Consider the following 15,097-nt stretch of genomic DNA (forward strand, 5'->3'; position numbering starts at 1 on the left):
CCAGGCCACAGAGATATACCAGGGAACTATAGGGCTGACCAACTTGCAAGAGGTTACAGGTACCTTATATGCCAAACATAAGTAATTTTATGGGGGCACCTCTCGTAACTTGTAAGCTTCTTATTAAGGACGCACTAATCAGTTCCGTAAGTCGAAGATGGATTAGTGTCAATACCTGTGAAATTGCTAGGCAAACATGGCCAAGGCTAAATCTACGTCTGTCCAAGAGTATTATAAAATTGAGTAGACTTCAAATTAGGACCTAAGTAGGGGCCCTCACAGAACATTGTCGCATAGGAAATCATGCAGGGAGATTAGGCTTTTACAAGCATGATTTCTGTCGTAGCTGCAGAAATGAGAAGGAGTTGGAAACAATTCAACACCTTTTTTGCACATGCCCGGCTCTAGCCAGAAGCAGGAACCGATTTTTAAGGTCCTACTTCTTAACGAATATGAATAATCTATACACTTTGGGTATCAATAACTTTTTACGCTTTGTCAGAAGCTCAGGTGGGTTGAATATTTTTTTTTTTAAGGAGGTTGAAATCACAATGTCAGAAACATCTCAAAGGTGCCGTCACTCCAATGGTATGTACGGCACGCTCCCACTAATACTATAACAATCCTCCACCTCGGCTAATTCTACCCTGAGAGCACAAAAGTATAAGTTCTGGGTAGAGCCGAGTTTATGTCCGAAGACACAACAGGTACCTGCGTCTAGATTTCTCTCCTGTAGGCGTATGAAGGCTATACACCGTCGATAGTCCCAATTACTCCCACTATGTTTATGGGTGGTTCCAAAGTAAAGAAGGCATCGGAAAGCTTGCAGTAGTGTTATCTTAATTCACTACCGTCTTGTCTTCTGTATGATACTGTATTGAGTGTTTCACTCAAACGTCTGTGCTTGTTGTTGGTTCGTCAGAGACTGTCCGCCTTCTCTGTAGCTGAAAACCTTTGCGTTTCCAATCAATATGGCGAAGTCGCGTCATAATCTTACCTGCAAACGTTTGCGCTGCCTCCCACTTACCGCTGGTTGCGCACATATCTCGTATGAGGGTGCTGGAGAACGGTTGATGACCCAGGGCTTGCTCCAGTATAGCTCGTTCCTCTCTAAAGCGGTCGCAATAAACATGACGTGTTCTGCGTTTTCGTCTGTATTCGGGCAGTTTGGACTGAAAGGGACAGCCCTTAATACCTTTTCAGGAATACCTGCCAACTTAAAACGGTGCAGGTATTCCTGAAAACAGCCATGTCCGCTGAGCAACTGTGAAAGGTGATAGTCGGTGTCTCCATGTTTTCTCATTAACCACTCATCAACACGTGGTATGAATTTGTAGGTCCAACGTCCGCTTTGTAACTCATGCCACCGCTGCTGCCACCGGCCTATTGTGAGCAGTCGCTCCGCTGCTTTTATAGAGTCGAAACATTTCCTCTGCCAAGAGGTTTAGGGATATCTTTCTCGCTATTACGCAGATTGCATCATCAGACACCGTTCTATACGCGCAAGCTACACGCAGCGCGCCTTGCCTGTATGTATGGGTGACTTCCTGTAGATTAGACTTTTTGGTCCCCGCTCAGATAGGTGCTGCAAATAGAATTATAGAGTCAGCAACCAATGACAGTAGCCGTCTGCGATTTCCCTGGGGCCTTCCTATGGAATGGATGGTTCAATATGGAAAGGGAGCCTCTGCGGCTCACAACGGACCCATTTCGTGGTCTAAGTGGCATCGCTGTCTCTATGTGCAATGCGGCTGCCAAACCTAACCTAACCTTGCTCTCTCATTTTCCCCTACTTTGCAAGTTTTTTGGGTACATGAACACCAAAAGTTGATAATTTGTAACAGCTGTTAAAAATGATTTGCTTGATCAATAGACTTAATGTAAGCTCACGTTCACCTCCAATTTGTTCATGCATAGCAGATGTGTATTTATTTTTCATAGATAAGTAACATTTTTACATTTCGCCATGCGTCACCGACTCATTTGCATCTCCTAAGCGGTAAAAATAAATCAGTCTGACTAATTTGTGGATCCATTGGCTTCACAACTTCACACCTTTTGCACCGGATTAAAACAATCAGAACCCATCCATCGAACCCATTCAGAACCACAAACCATCGCATCTTCTTCGCAAGCCAGATAAGGATGACAGTTATTTAGAGTGATTGGAAAATTTATTGTAGCCAGCAAAGTAAATATCTATTGTAATAAATATTTCCGTCCTATATTTTTCTTCTTAATTCATAATCTTATTATATATTATCGTTAATTCTCTGCTAATCAAAGCGAGCTCGTTACTTACAGCGAGCGACCTAAAAATGTTAACACCTAAAACATCATTTTCTCTGATGTTTTTCTGTTATTTTTGAAAAGAGAAATTTTTTTATGGGAAAATCGGTATAATCAGACTAAAGAATCTAAATTAATATACTCAAAAGTGAACATTTTTTTAAATTGTGTTAATTCTAGAAAAAATAATGTTATTTAATTTTAATTATATAGTTCATTATTTTTTATTCAATATTATTGCCGCCGTGTTGTTTAATTAAATTGTTGCTTATCTTGCTAAGTTCTGCCATAAGTTCTGTTACAAGTTAAGGGGTTATATACCTTGTGAGCCCGAAAAAATGGACGATTGTCATAATTTTTTGTAAATATGTTTTAGAACTTTTATTCAAATGAGGCATATATCATACTGCAGGGTAACTCTTGAGAAGCATGCAAATCACTAAAACTCTATAAGGAAGTTGGTGCAAGAGTAGCTATATCAGGTGTATACCAATGAAAGGAGACTTTTTTCAATTTCAAACGTTTATTACCAAAAAATGGTTACAAATTTAATCTTCAAAATAAAGCCATCGCTAGCGACACATTTTCCCCATCTCTCAGGCAATTTGTGGATGCCGCGCCAAAAAAAATGGCCATTTTGGGCCCCAAACCAATCGTCGAGGCATTTTTTTGGCTTCTTCGTCGTGAGTATTGAAGCGGAAAGTGTGTGGCCCATCGATGCAAACAAGTGATTATCGGAAGGCGCCAAGTCTGGTGAGTAAGCCGCATGCACCAGCGGTTCCCAATCGTACGTCTCCCCCAATTCCCGGGTCGCTCTTGTTCGATGCGGCGGTGCATTGTCATCAAGAAAAATTACTTTATGACGCCCATCGGGGGTGAATAGAGATTTCGTGCATTGAACACTTATTGCCGAACAAAATTTGAGAGCCACAGGTGAGTTCTAAACGCCACCTCTGCATCGTAATTTGATTGCAGTTTGCAGACCTGCAAGGGAATGCCTGTCTCTCTCTTGCCAATAAATGCTATTTTGGACTAAGTAGGCAACTGAGTAGTGAAGTCCTCTCTCGACGAACAAAACTAACAATTTATAAGGCTCTTATCAAGTCCGACATATCATATGGGGCAGAAGCTTGAACGATGACAACATCCGATAAGGGTCCCTTGGACTGCTTGAGAGAAAGATTCTGCGGAAGATTTTTGGACCTTTGCATGTTGGTGAAGGCGAGTATCGCAGATAATGGAACAATGAGTTATATGAGGTTTACGATGACATAGACATGGTGCAACGAATAAAGATCTTGCGGCTACGTTGGCCAGGTCAAGTCATCCGAATGGCTACAAACGCGCCGACTTTGAAAGTATTCGATGCGCTACCAGCTGGTGGTAGCAGAGGAAGGCTTCCTCTGCGTTGGAAAGATCAGGTGGAGATGGACTTGACTTCACTTAGGGTTTCTAACCGGTACCGGTTTGCACGAAAAAGAAACGATTAACGCGCTGTTATTGAACTTCTCCAAAGTCATGTAAGCGGCTATTGCGCCAATTAAGAAGAAAAAGAAGGGAACACCTGATGTATCCCTGATATTAGTAACATGTAGGCTGGTTTCACGACGAGCTAACTCCTCAGCCTTGCAGTTATCCTCTGAGTCACAGTTGTTGTTGTTGTTGTAGCAGCATAAACATTCCCCATACTTACATACGGGGAATGCTGCTGAAGTGACAGTCCTTGGCCGGATATAAATCCGGGTCGTTTCGGTATCTGAGTCACAGTCATCTCGTTTGGAGATCGGTGACATTTCTCAGTCCCATTTGGGATTAGCCAAGGCAGTAAACTTTATTGGAAAATACAATATATTACGGCGTTTTTTACAGCATTTATGTAATAAAAAAGCAACCGCTGACTCACCCTAACTGAACTATCATAACAAACAAACAGCTCCATATCTCTTCAGATTTTGTTTGGCGTGAGTGAGTGGATGAGATAAACACTTTAATTTGCCTTTATTTACACCTTTTATTATCACTTACGGTGGTAACGCTTTTTGTCATGGTAGATTTGTTAATTCATGATGTCAAACTGTCGCTCGGTTGTTAGCGCCGAGATTAGAACTGCTGGCGTAAACTTTGAAATGAATAGGCAGAGTGTAGCCAATTAACGGCACTCTCTTGAAACTCTTTTCCAGTCCATTTCATTGATGTTTACAAATTATTATATCGATTATCGTTGACACTCTCCGACTGCCGTTATGGTGTCGGCGGTTGTGGTGGTGGGGAGTTGCCGGTGCGTTCTCAGGCCGCAATTGATAAGATACCTTAGAGATAAAGAATATTAAAAAGTAGCAAATGTATGATTGCGTTGCTTTCAACTAAAATTTGAAGCAGAAAATTAAATCGAAACGACAATTTAAAATTCACTTTGCCAACAGAGCAGTAAACGTACGGTATTTATATTCATTTAATTCGTAATTACCGTAAATCAAATCAAATTGAAGAACAAAAATAATTAAAGACCATACAACTAAATTTACAATTGCATATAATCCCAAAATCTGAGCCAAAAAATGAACGTAATACACGAAGTGCCGGTCGGCGATCTGAACGGCAATGAAGCCAAAGCAATTACGACTGTAGCGGTAGTGTCTACCTCCAGCCTCACTAATGCCAAGAGTACTACTTCTAGCACTAGCAACAGCACCAAAGTCACCATCAACTCCAGTACCAGTGACACCAACGTTCCGCCGACTGAGAAGGAAGAGCAGGCAGAGGACATCAAACCAACCAAAAACGGTAACGATAAGAAGTCAACGGACAGCAACGACCAGAGCGCTGGTGATGGTCCACATGCTAGCAGCAGCAGCAAGAGTGAAGCCACAACAAGAACAACAACAACAGCCGCAACAGCCAACAACACCATCAATGCCAACTCCAACAATTTACGTAAGGATCTCAACGAAGATCTGAAAATAATTGGTCATTTAAAGAGCATCGAGAAGATCAATGAGAAGCGCCGACTCTTTCTCAACAACACAATTAGCGAGTATACGATCGATGAGAAGACCGAAAGTGAGATCAAAACCCAGTCGATTAATGGCGCCGAAACTGTCCTCAATGAAATACGTACACATACACGCGAGGAACAGGCGCACGTGGGCGGTGCGAATTTGGGTAGCTCCAGCGCAACCGATATCAATGGCCTTGAAAAGACGACATCGGAAAAATTCTCCACTACTAAATATGCAACGCTACCGCGTAAGACGAGCTCACCGCCACCCAAACCGCCTATGTTGAGTCGTACGCGTAGCATTGGTATTGGCGATCAGAAATCTTACTCTGCCACATCGGTGCCTTCTACGCCAACGGCGACAGCAGCAGCAGCGACAGCGGCGAAATCACCAATCGCAAGCGTTCCGCCGTCGCCGGTTGCACCAATCGCTGTACCCACTCCCACAACTACACCAACATCACCAACATCACCAACTTTAGCCAATTCTAGTGGTGCGAGTAGTACTGCATCAGGCCTAGCAACACCGAAGACGACTTTGGCACCTACTTTAATTACCAGCTCTATGCTGCCGCAACCAATCAAAGTGGCGACCGTACAGCTAAGGGAAGAAACTGCGCCGACACTGCGTCGGGTGGTGGAACGACCTGTCTCCCTATCGCCGGAAGCGCCCAAACAGATTTCCGTCAATCACTATGAACGTCTGATCGAGGAACTCAAATGCCCCGGTTGTGCATATCCGATGAAAACACCGATTTTGCTATGCAAGACTGGGCACAGTATTTGTCAGCAGTGCACAAGGGTGCTCTTACTCTGCCCGCTGTGTAAGGTATGTACCAGATTTGAATCAAACTACATAGAGTAGAATAATAATAATTTTGTGTGTTGCACCTAAGAAATCGTTTGTGTCCATAAAGTAGAGTAGTATTCGTATACGATTTTTCAAACTTTGCGCTCAATAGTCTAGGAGTTGATTTGTTTTTGTGTTTTTAAATTTACAACAACAATTTGCTTAGACTAAAAACAATGGACTATGGAAATCGCATCCAAAACGACTACTGTTTCTAACCAGTATTTTGAAGGTTTATTTTATTATCTGCTTATTTGCTTTTGACAGCAACAAATTTGCTTTCCAATTTGCATTTGATGTGAAGTGATTTTAGTGAGTGCAGTTATCGAATATTATTTGACGTCACTACTTTTTATATTTATTATATTATGATAGTTCTGTTCGATAACGAAATTAGCCATCACCAGCCGTCAAACCAAATAAAGAGCGTAGCTAAAATTCTCTCCCAAAGAGTGGGGAAAGCAAAAATTCGCGAAACCGGTAAAAGAAGGCATAAAAGCTGAGTTTGTTTAAAAATTTGTGTGTTGTCCAAAAAGATTACCTCAAATGTACTTTGTAATTTTCTTTTTTTTTATTGTTAAATTGCTAATTTTAGCGTATCTGACTATAAACTGGAAATTTCAAACCGGTGTAAGGCCAGAAGTGCACAAAAGACCAAATTTTACAAAAACATAATTTGCCTGTTTGCAAATTTATCTTTGTTCTCTCAATTTTTGAGTGATGAGTTTTTTTTTTTTTTTGACATTAACGAACGCCTACTTGAAAAAATTCGGAATAGCTATTAAACATTTTTGTGTTATCGAGCACGAACAAGCAGACAGGTCTGCAGAGGAACCCCTCAGGGAGGTGTCCTCTCCCGCCTCCTCTAGATTTGTGCAGTGCACTCCTTGTTGCTGAGCCTAGAGAGGGAGAGAGAGGTTTGCTACGTCACTGCTTACGCTGACGATTTGGCAATCGCGGTTTAAGGGGTTACATACGTCCAGCAGCGCCAAAAATGCGTTAAAAGGAAAACAGTTTTTAGAAAGGAAAACAACAGAAATAAATATAAAAAATTGTATATATTGTTTATTAGGACTTGAACTTAATGAAAAAAATTATTTTAATTTTTCTTTACTTTATGAAAAAAATTATTTTAATTTTTCTTTACTTTATTAAAAAAATTATTTTAATTTTCCTTCACTTTATAAAAAAAAATTAATTTTCATTTTTTTACAAAAATTAGTTTATAAAAAAACACGTGACCGAAAGTACAATGAAAAAAAAGTGCGTGTAGCGTAGTACACATAACAGAAGTGAAACTTTCGAAGCAGACAAAGAAAGAGGGAGAGACCCGAGAGAGAATGAGAGAGAGAGAGGGAAAGAATATATATCTAAATAAATTCACAACATTTGCAGAGAATACAAATATACAAAATTTACAAAAAACGTAGAAGTGTCGGCCGGCAAGTCGGCAATATTTCCGTTATTAATTTCATTGTAATCTTATCTGAGCGCACAAAAATGCGCCAAATTATGTGACTATGTAATTTTTTTTCAATTTTTGTTTTTATCAAATAGCCAAAATGATTTCATCAATGCGACGTACATGTTTATTTTGAGTAATTGAATTTTGCTTTATTTTTAATTTATTTATTATACAAAAACCGGCAAATGCGTATGGTCAAAGTCGAGAGAATTTCATTTTATAATTCATGTAATGAAAACTTGATATCACTGACGTCAACGTATCCACTTGAATTTTCATTTATATTTAAATATCTATATACTATACATATACAGGGTGGTCCGCCTAGCATTTGAAATTTGATCAAATACTTTTTTTTACTTTGAGAGCTAAAATAACATGCGTGACCTGTCAAAAATTTAAATCATGGTTGGACGTTCGAAAATAAATCGCTTTTCGCTTGAATAAAAATGGGAAATATAAGTTGTGTTCGTTAACAAAATTAGCCATCATCAGGCAGAAGATTCTCTCCCAAAGAGAAGAAAAAACAAACAAATTAACGAACGGCAACGATGTAACATGAGCCATTTTTTTTTCTTGACGAGCTGTAAAAAGGATACCGTTTTGGTAATTACGTCTGTAGGCCGTCGTGTGCAATAAGCTCAATCGTCAGTTATATTCGTCTGCTCTTCGTCTTGCTGTATTTTATCAATGCGACAGTTGTGGTTGCTGCCGCGTTCATCTCGCACCATCCCTTCGCCACCAATCAATGTTGCGAAGTTCCACGATAATTCGTGTTGCAAAAGCTTGTACCACCCTCCATTTTTCATTCGACTCAAACACTTGTGGTAGTAGGTTATTGGGCGTCCGAAATACCCCAGTTGTTCTTGCTAGGTCATCGCGCTCCTCAACGAACCTGTTGCAACAAAAAGCCACATGTTCGACGGTCTCCTCTTCGACCAAGCATTCTCGACAATAAGGACTACCAGTCCAGTCTAGGCGATGCAAATATTTTTGGAAACATCCGTGTCCACTTAATAACTGCTTTAGGAAGAAATCAACGTCTCCGTGTTTTCGACAAATCCACTTGTTAATCCGTGGGATCAACTTATGCGTCCATCAGCCTTTTGATGACTGGTCCCATTTTGATTGCCAGTCAGCTATCGAGGTAGAACGTTCTACTTGTTTGAGTTTCTCTGCCGGCTTCGTATCTTGCGAGCAGTACAACCTCTTCTGTAAGTTTGCCCGGATGTTTATTGGCATTTTGCTAGCTATGACGTAGATTGCATCGCCCGACACCATTCTATAGGCACATGCGGCCTTCAACGCACTTGTTCTACTGACCTGCAGTACTTCTTTAAAATGTCATTTCTTTGCTCCAGTCCAGATTGGAGAGGTGTACAGCACTATGGAAAGATTTTTTTCCCTGGCACCCTGTGGTCCTCCTATGTTCGTTAGCATGCCCATAAGTGCGTTGTTAACCTTTGTCGCCTTCACACTAACAGCTATAAGATGTTTCCTGAATGTTAGTCTGGCATCAATGTAGATGACAAGATATTTTATAGCGTTCTGGGATTCTATATCGTGGCCACCAACCGATATTGACAGCTTTTCTTTCTGCTTGCTACTGTTGATCAGCACCAGTTCTGTTTTTTTGGGCAGCTAGTTCCAGGCTGGCATTATTCAATCACCTTTGTATTCTTGTTATGATGGCATCATTACATGCATGGTGCAATCTGTCTATATGCTTATCAATCACTACCAGTGCGATATCGTCGGTGTATCCCGACGGGCATTAGCGGGTATTTCGATTTTAAGAATGCCATCATACATAGAGTTCCATTGGGTTGGTGCAAAAACAGATGCTTGCGGTACACCAACTGACACGCAGTAGCCCTCCTCTGTATCATACTGCAGTACTCTCTGTTTTAAGTAGCCATGGGTGCGTTGATTTGTTCGTATATCACCAACACAATCTCAGTTTTTTCGTAAGCCAACAGCTGTCATGACACTGGTTACGTCACCCAGTCAACTGGTTCCTTCAAAATAGCTGCGAGCCAGTTAACGGTCTGATGCTAGCCACACCTCTGCGTTCTTTACATCGTGATTTGAATAACGACTGATTGGACGAGTGTAAAGGGTGATCAACTTAGAGGTATCGTATTTTAAATTGAAGAAAACAACAACAACAACAAATTCAAATTAATTTGGCGATCTTTATTATTCGTTTTTTAAAGCTAATCCCTTTCAAATATTAGCCTCAACTGCGCCGTAATTCTGCCATCCGTAAGCACCAATTTGGATGACTCGCTGGCGGACCTCGGTCGGTATCTCGTGAATAACTTTAGTTGGCTGAAAGTTGACTTCCAATGCCCCAATCGAAGCTTGTTTAAGCACAAAGCATTCACCCTTTACATGCCCCCCCAAAATAAAACTCCACAGGTGTGATATCACAAGATCCTGGTACCCAATCCCCTGGTCCAAGACGAGATATAAATTGCTCACCGATACGATGACGCAGTGAATCCATTGTTTCACGGGCTGTTTGGCAAGTAGCGCCATCCGCCGTCTTGTTGAAATCAAATAATGTGGAGATCACGAGCTTCCATTTCCGGCATCAATAAGTCGTTTATCAAGGCACGATAGCATTCGCCATTCATTTTTACAATGGCACCAGCCTCGTCTTTGAAGAAATATGGGCCGCTGATTCCCCCACCTCATAAGCCGTACCAAACGGTTATTTTCAATAGATATAACGGCTGTTCTTGAGTGACTTCGAGCTGCTCTTCAGCCCAAATGTGGCAATTTTCCTTATTGACCTATCCAATAAGCCGAGAATGGATCTCATGGCTGAAAACCATGAGTTGGCCTGAGCGCGCGATAAAAACCTTTCACAGAGCGTTGATTTTCGTAATAAATTTGTATGATTTGTAAACGTCATTGACGCGTACGTCTTTCCATGATGAAATGTCAATGAATACTGAAAAAAAGTATGCATTTAGTTTGACAGTAGTCACGCGTTAACTGTCAAAAAAACCTTGTTGGAAAAAGTACATCCAATATGATCACCCTTTGTTATGTGTCAAATGTCTTTTATAGTAAAGGGTTTTCCAATAACAGGTGTTATCTATCGCTATCGAGAGATGATTAACGATTTTTTATGGCCGGAATTGGATGGTATTGATCTGGACAACGTTTATTTTCAACAAGACGGCGCTACGTGCCACACAAGCAACGAAACCATTGATATTTTACGTGGCCACCGAGATCTTGTGATTTAACACTTTGTGACTTTTTTCTTTGGGGCCGCGTGAAAGAGAAGATCTACGCCAGCAGCCCAGGGTCGATTCAAGACCTCAAAGATGGGATTCATGAGGCTGTCGAGGACATAGAGCAGCCACTTTGCAATTCGGTTATGGAAAATTTCATGAAAAGGGTATTGTCCTGACGCGTGGTCGTGGTGGTCATTTGCCTGATGTTATTTTCCACTATTAACGGCAAATCTTCCTTTTTATAATGAAATAAACATCCGATCATTTATATTAAAAAAAGCACTTTTCTTTGAATATCAAAATAACACCTCTTATTGGAAAACCCTTTATTTATAACCGAATAAAATTCCAAATACTATGTGGACCACCCTGTATGTAGAAAGCTCATATATACATAATTTTTTTTTTTTTGATATAATTTGAATATTTCTAACATCTTCACTTCTCCCTCCTCCACCAGGAACCGTTCACCACTATACGCTCTCTCACCGTGGAAGCGCTATGCTCCAAGGCGCATTTCCGTTGCTCGAATGCCTCAGGCGGTTGTACGGTACGTTTGCAAATTGAATTGCTGAGCTGGCACGAGAAACAATGCATCTACAAGCCAATGAAATGTTTTATGGGCCGTGTTTGGGGTGATTGCGATTGGGCTGGACGTGAGGCACACTGGAAGGACCACCTGGAGAAAGATCACGCCGACAAGGTGTTCCATTCACAAACCACAGACATGATTTGGAATATGGGTGTAAAGCAGAAGCCGCTCACCGGCTATTATGTCTTCATTGTATTCGATGAGATGTTCAATTTCTATGAAGTCTACGACAAGGAGCGCATCCTATTCACCATGGCCTGCACATCGACCATCAAGGAGAAGAAGCACAATTATGCCTTCGAGGTGACAATTGTACATCAGGAGAATGAAGCCATTGCCATCACACAAAAGTATCCAGTGCATAGTGAATATGATAATGACATTTTGGCGGAGGGCTCTTGTATTAGTATGCAACTAACAGATCTGGCCAAATTCATCGATGAAGATCGGGTGAGCAATCCATTGAATCAGCAGTTCATGAAGAGAATAAGGTGGCGCCGATCGTGGTACCGCCACTTTGTTCGCAGCGAATTTGACAGAATCGGTGTAGGAGTATGTGACGTCGCACTTGTGCATTTGCAAATCGTGTGTTGTTTGTGTGATTTCTTAATTTCTTTTTTTTCTTGTATTCTTGTTCGCATTTTCACATTTCTCTCATGCAACTGCACCAATGCGACGTCATGCACTCTCTGATGGACGCAATCGTGTTTCTATTGTTCTTGAAATTGAATCAGTATCATGGTGAAAAGATTTTTAGAGGTCTACTATAGGGTGGGCCATGTAAAATTTGCTTTTTGAATCGGCTATAAAAAAAACTAATTAATATTTTTTCAAACTTTTTTTTTTGAAGATTGAACATTGTCATTTATGAATGAAAAATAATATCGTTCAAATGACTGCCACGCCTGGCTTTACAGTAGGCCATTCGATCACTCCAATTTTTAAGCACATTTTCGATGGTTTGGGCTCCAATTTCATGAATGGCAACTTCGATTTCATATTTTCAAGCATCAATCGTCTCTGGATCCTTAACGGCTCCCCACAAAAAATAGTCCAACGGGCTTAAATCACAGCTCCGAGGCGGCCAATTGATATGGGAATTTCGGCTGATTATTCGGTTTTCAAAAACGGTAGCCAAAATTTCGAGTGTAACATTGGCAGTGTGACAAGTTGCACCGTCCTGTTGAAACCAAATGTCGTCCATGTCATCCTCTTCAATTTTTGGAAACAAAAACTCGTTGAGCATGCCACAGTGACGCTCGCCATTTACTGTAACCGCGGAAGAAGAAGAAGACTCACCATTTGTGTTACCATTCTCAAAAAAATAGGTGGTTCAAAAAGCAAACGTTATATGGCGAATTTGACAGATATGCCGGCGTCATCCGTTTTGTGGTTCACTAAGCTAAAGCTAAATTTTGTGAAACAAAAAACGAATGACGAAGAATCCAAAGTTCCCCTCAAAAAAACTTTTTTTTCACCATACCTAACGAGCAAACGTGGTATCTATCATCCTTGAATCAGTACCTATTTTTCTACTCACGGTTGAGAGAATACATAAGGTTGCGCTTAGTGCGGTACCACCACTCGACTCTTACTGAGTTTGACAGAATAAGCTGTTGAACTAAGGAGATTGTAGAGTTTTGTATAAAAATTTTTTTTAGTTTTTTGTAAATAACTTTTTTTACTGTTACTAAACTCCTCCTTTACATCAAACTAACCTAACTTTTTATATTTGTTTACAAAAGTTGGCCATTTTAAAAACTCTCGCACATTTCGTCTACCTTTACGTCACGTTTGACAAGAGAGCAACCAATATCTCTCCACTTTCACGCCACGCTTCCTTGCATTTTATTTGTTTTCTTATCACTTTTACCATTTCACACTCTCTCTCCCCTTTTCTTTCCATTTCCAGTTATTGCACTATCGCGTACGTATTGTGGAAATAAAAACGCCACGTAAATCGCGAAATTCGCAACGCAGCAGCCCCAATACTGGCGTACATCCGACAGACTTTCAACAGACACAAATCGAAGGTGTCAACCTGAAGAGTGTACCGGCCGACGTGATTGTTACGCGTAAGCTGGACGACATACCCTATGCGGACAACTCTAGCGGTGCCACGCCCAAAAGTGGCGGTGCCCAATCGACTGAAGGCGTGAGTGAAACAGATGGTGAGCGCGTCAAACTTAAAAACATTTACAATGGAAAATTTTCCAGCAATGAGAGTGGCTCAGAAAGTGATCCGGAATTTGAAGCTTTCATAGCGAAAAAATGGGGAACACCACAATTGCATTTCAATAGAAAGTTTTTGAAAAACAATTCCGATGAGAGCAATTCAACAGAAGAAGCGGACAGTGCGCGTCGATTTGATCGGCGATTTGTGCCGGACGACAAGATTTCAGTGACCAGCACCAGTACGAGCTACAAGAAGCGAGTGACCAACTCACTGCGCAAAAGTTTCCGTGGTTTCAAGACGCCGCAGCTATTTGGCAAAAAGACGGTCGACGATATCAAAGACAGCAAGTAGAGTACAGAAGCAGTGATACCAAATGTGTGTGGACACTCAAAATTAGATTTATTTCAGAATTTTTAAATGTCTACGTAGATGTGTTGGTAAACTATTGGATTTTCATTGATGCCTATAGACTCTTTTGTTTGTATTGTTGTTGTTTTGTTCTACCTACACTTTTTGATGGACATAACAGGGCAACCAAATATCTCATGAGTAGGTATTAGTTCCAAATTAAACAATTGTATTGATACATATGTCTGTTTGTATGTATGAATGTGTGTATTTAATGTAATAAATAAAATAAAAAATCAGTTAAACTAATTTTGCTTTATTTATTTTGAGCAAGGAAATGTCAGTGCCGCTAGGGGGAGCTTGCAAACCCTACAGGGCGCGTGGTGGATATGAGATCCCTCTCTTGTATAGTTAGGTGGGTAGAGGGAAATGAAATACACATCTCTCACGAACCAACAAGTCGACCAGACCAGGTCGTAAAAAAAACTGCTAGTCTTCAAACCTTCGGACAGTCTAGGAAATGCCTTCGATGGAAAACTCTTAATCCACAACTCCAAGTGGCACAGAGCGAGCAACGTTTCGAACTTCGAGCGGCTAACAAGGAAAGGGGACCGAGCGATTACCGGTGTAAGTGATAAAAACTAGCTTGCTAGTAAGGGCAAACGAGTGCTCAGGTTGAGAAAATTCTCCACAAAGACAGATGAACCTCACTAAGTGAGGTCAATGACATGTCGCGACTGCATTTGTTGGGGGCAGCGCTTACGTGAGGTGGTGACGGAAGAACATATTATAAATGTCAATGGCAGCACCTACAACTCTACATAGACAGATTGCGCTACCAACTTGCTCGTCAGGTGGTAAACAGAGCACAAAACCTAAGACCAAAAACACATCCTCATACAAATGTGAATTTTTGTTTTCCTTGCTCACTCCTCTCGGGAGAATAGAGCCACGACACGACTCTTCCATCGTACACGGTTCTGTGCTGTTGTTTTTGCACCGTCTCATGAGATGTTGGCATCTGCTAGTTTGTGCAACATCGACCATCTCCAAGTGTTTTTTGGTCGACCGCGACCTTTGCTTCCTTGCGGGTTCCAGTCCAGTGTCATTTTCATGATACTATCTGGT

General features: G+C 41.0%; 1 protein-coding gene across 2 annotated transcripts; it reads left to right on the forward strand.

Moving 5' to 3' along the window:
- The first annotated feature begins 4,337 nt into the window (after positions 1 to 4,337).
- LOC128857177 (uncharacterized) lies at positions 4,338 to 14,257 on the forward strand. Of its 2 annotated transcripts, XM_054092805.1 has the most exons (4): positions 4,338 to 6,116; positions 11,314 to 11,895; positions 13,358 to 13,968; positions 14,030 to 14,257. In XM_054092805.1, the coding sequence occupies exons 1-4, from the start codon at positions 4,848 to 4,850 to the stop codon at positions 14,079 to 14,081; spliced, it is 2,514 nt and encodes an 837-aa protein (XP_053948780.1). In that variant the 5' UTR covers positions 4,338 to 4,847; the 3' UTR covers positions 14,082 to 14,257. The 2 variants fall into 2 exon arrangements, with proteins under 2 accessions (XP_053948780.1, XP_053948781.1); XM_054092806.1 differs by having other exon boundaries at positions 4,340 to 6,116; positions 13,358 to 14,257.
- The last annotated feature ends 840 nt before the right edge of the window (positions 14,258 to 15,097 follow it).

The sequence above is a fragment of the Anastrepha ludens genome, chromosome 3, assembly GCF_028408465.1.
Source record: "Anastrepha ludens isolate Willacy chromosome 3, idAnaLude1.1, whole genome shotgun sequence".
Lineage (NCBI taxonomy): Eukaryota > Metazoa > Arthropoda > Insecta > Diptera > Tephritidae > Anastrepha > Anastrepha ludens.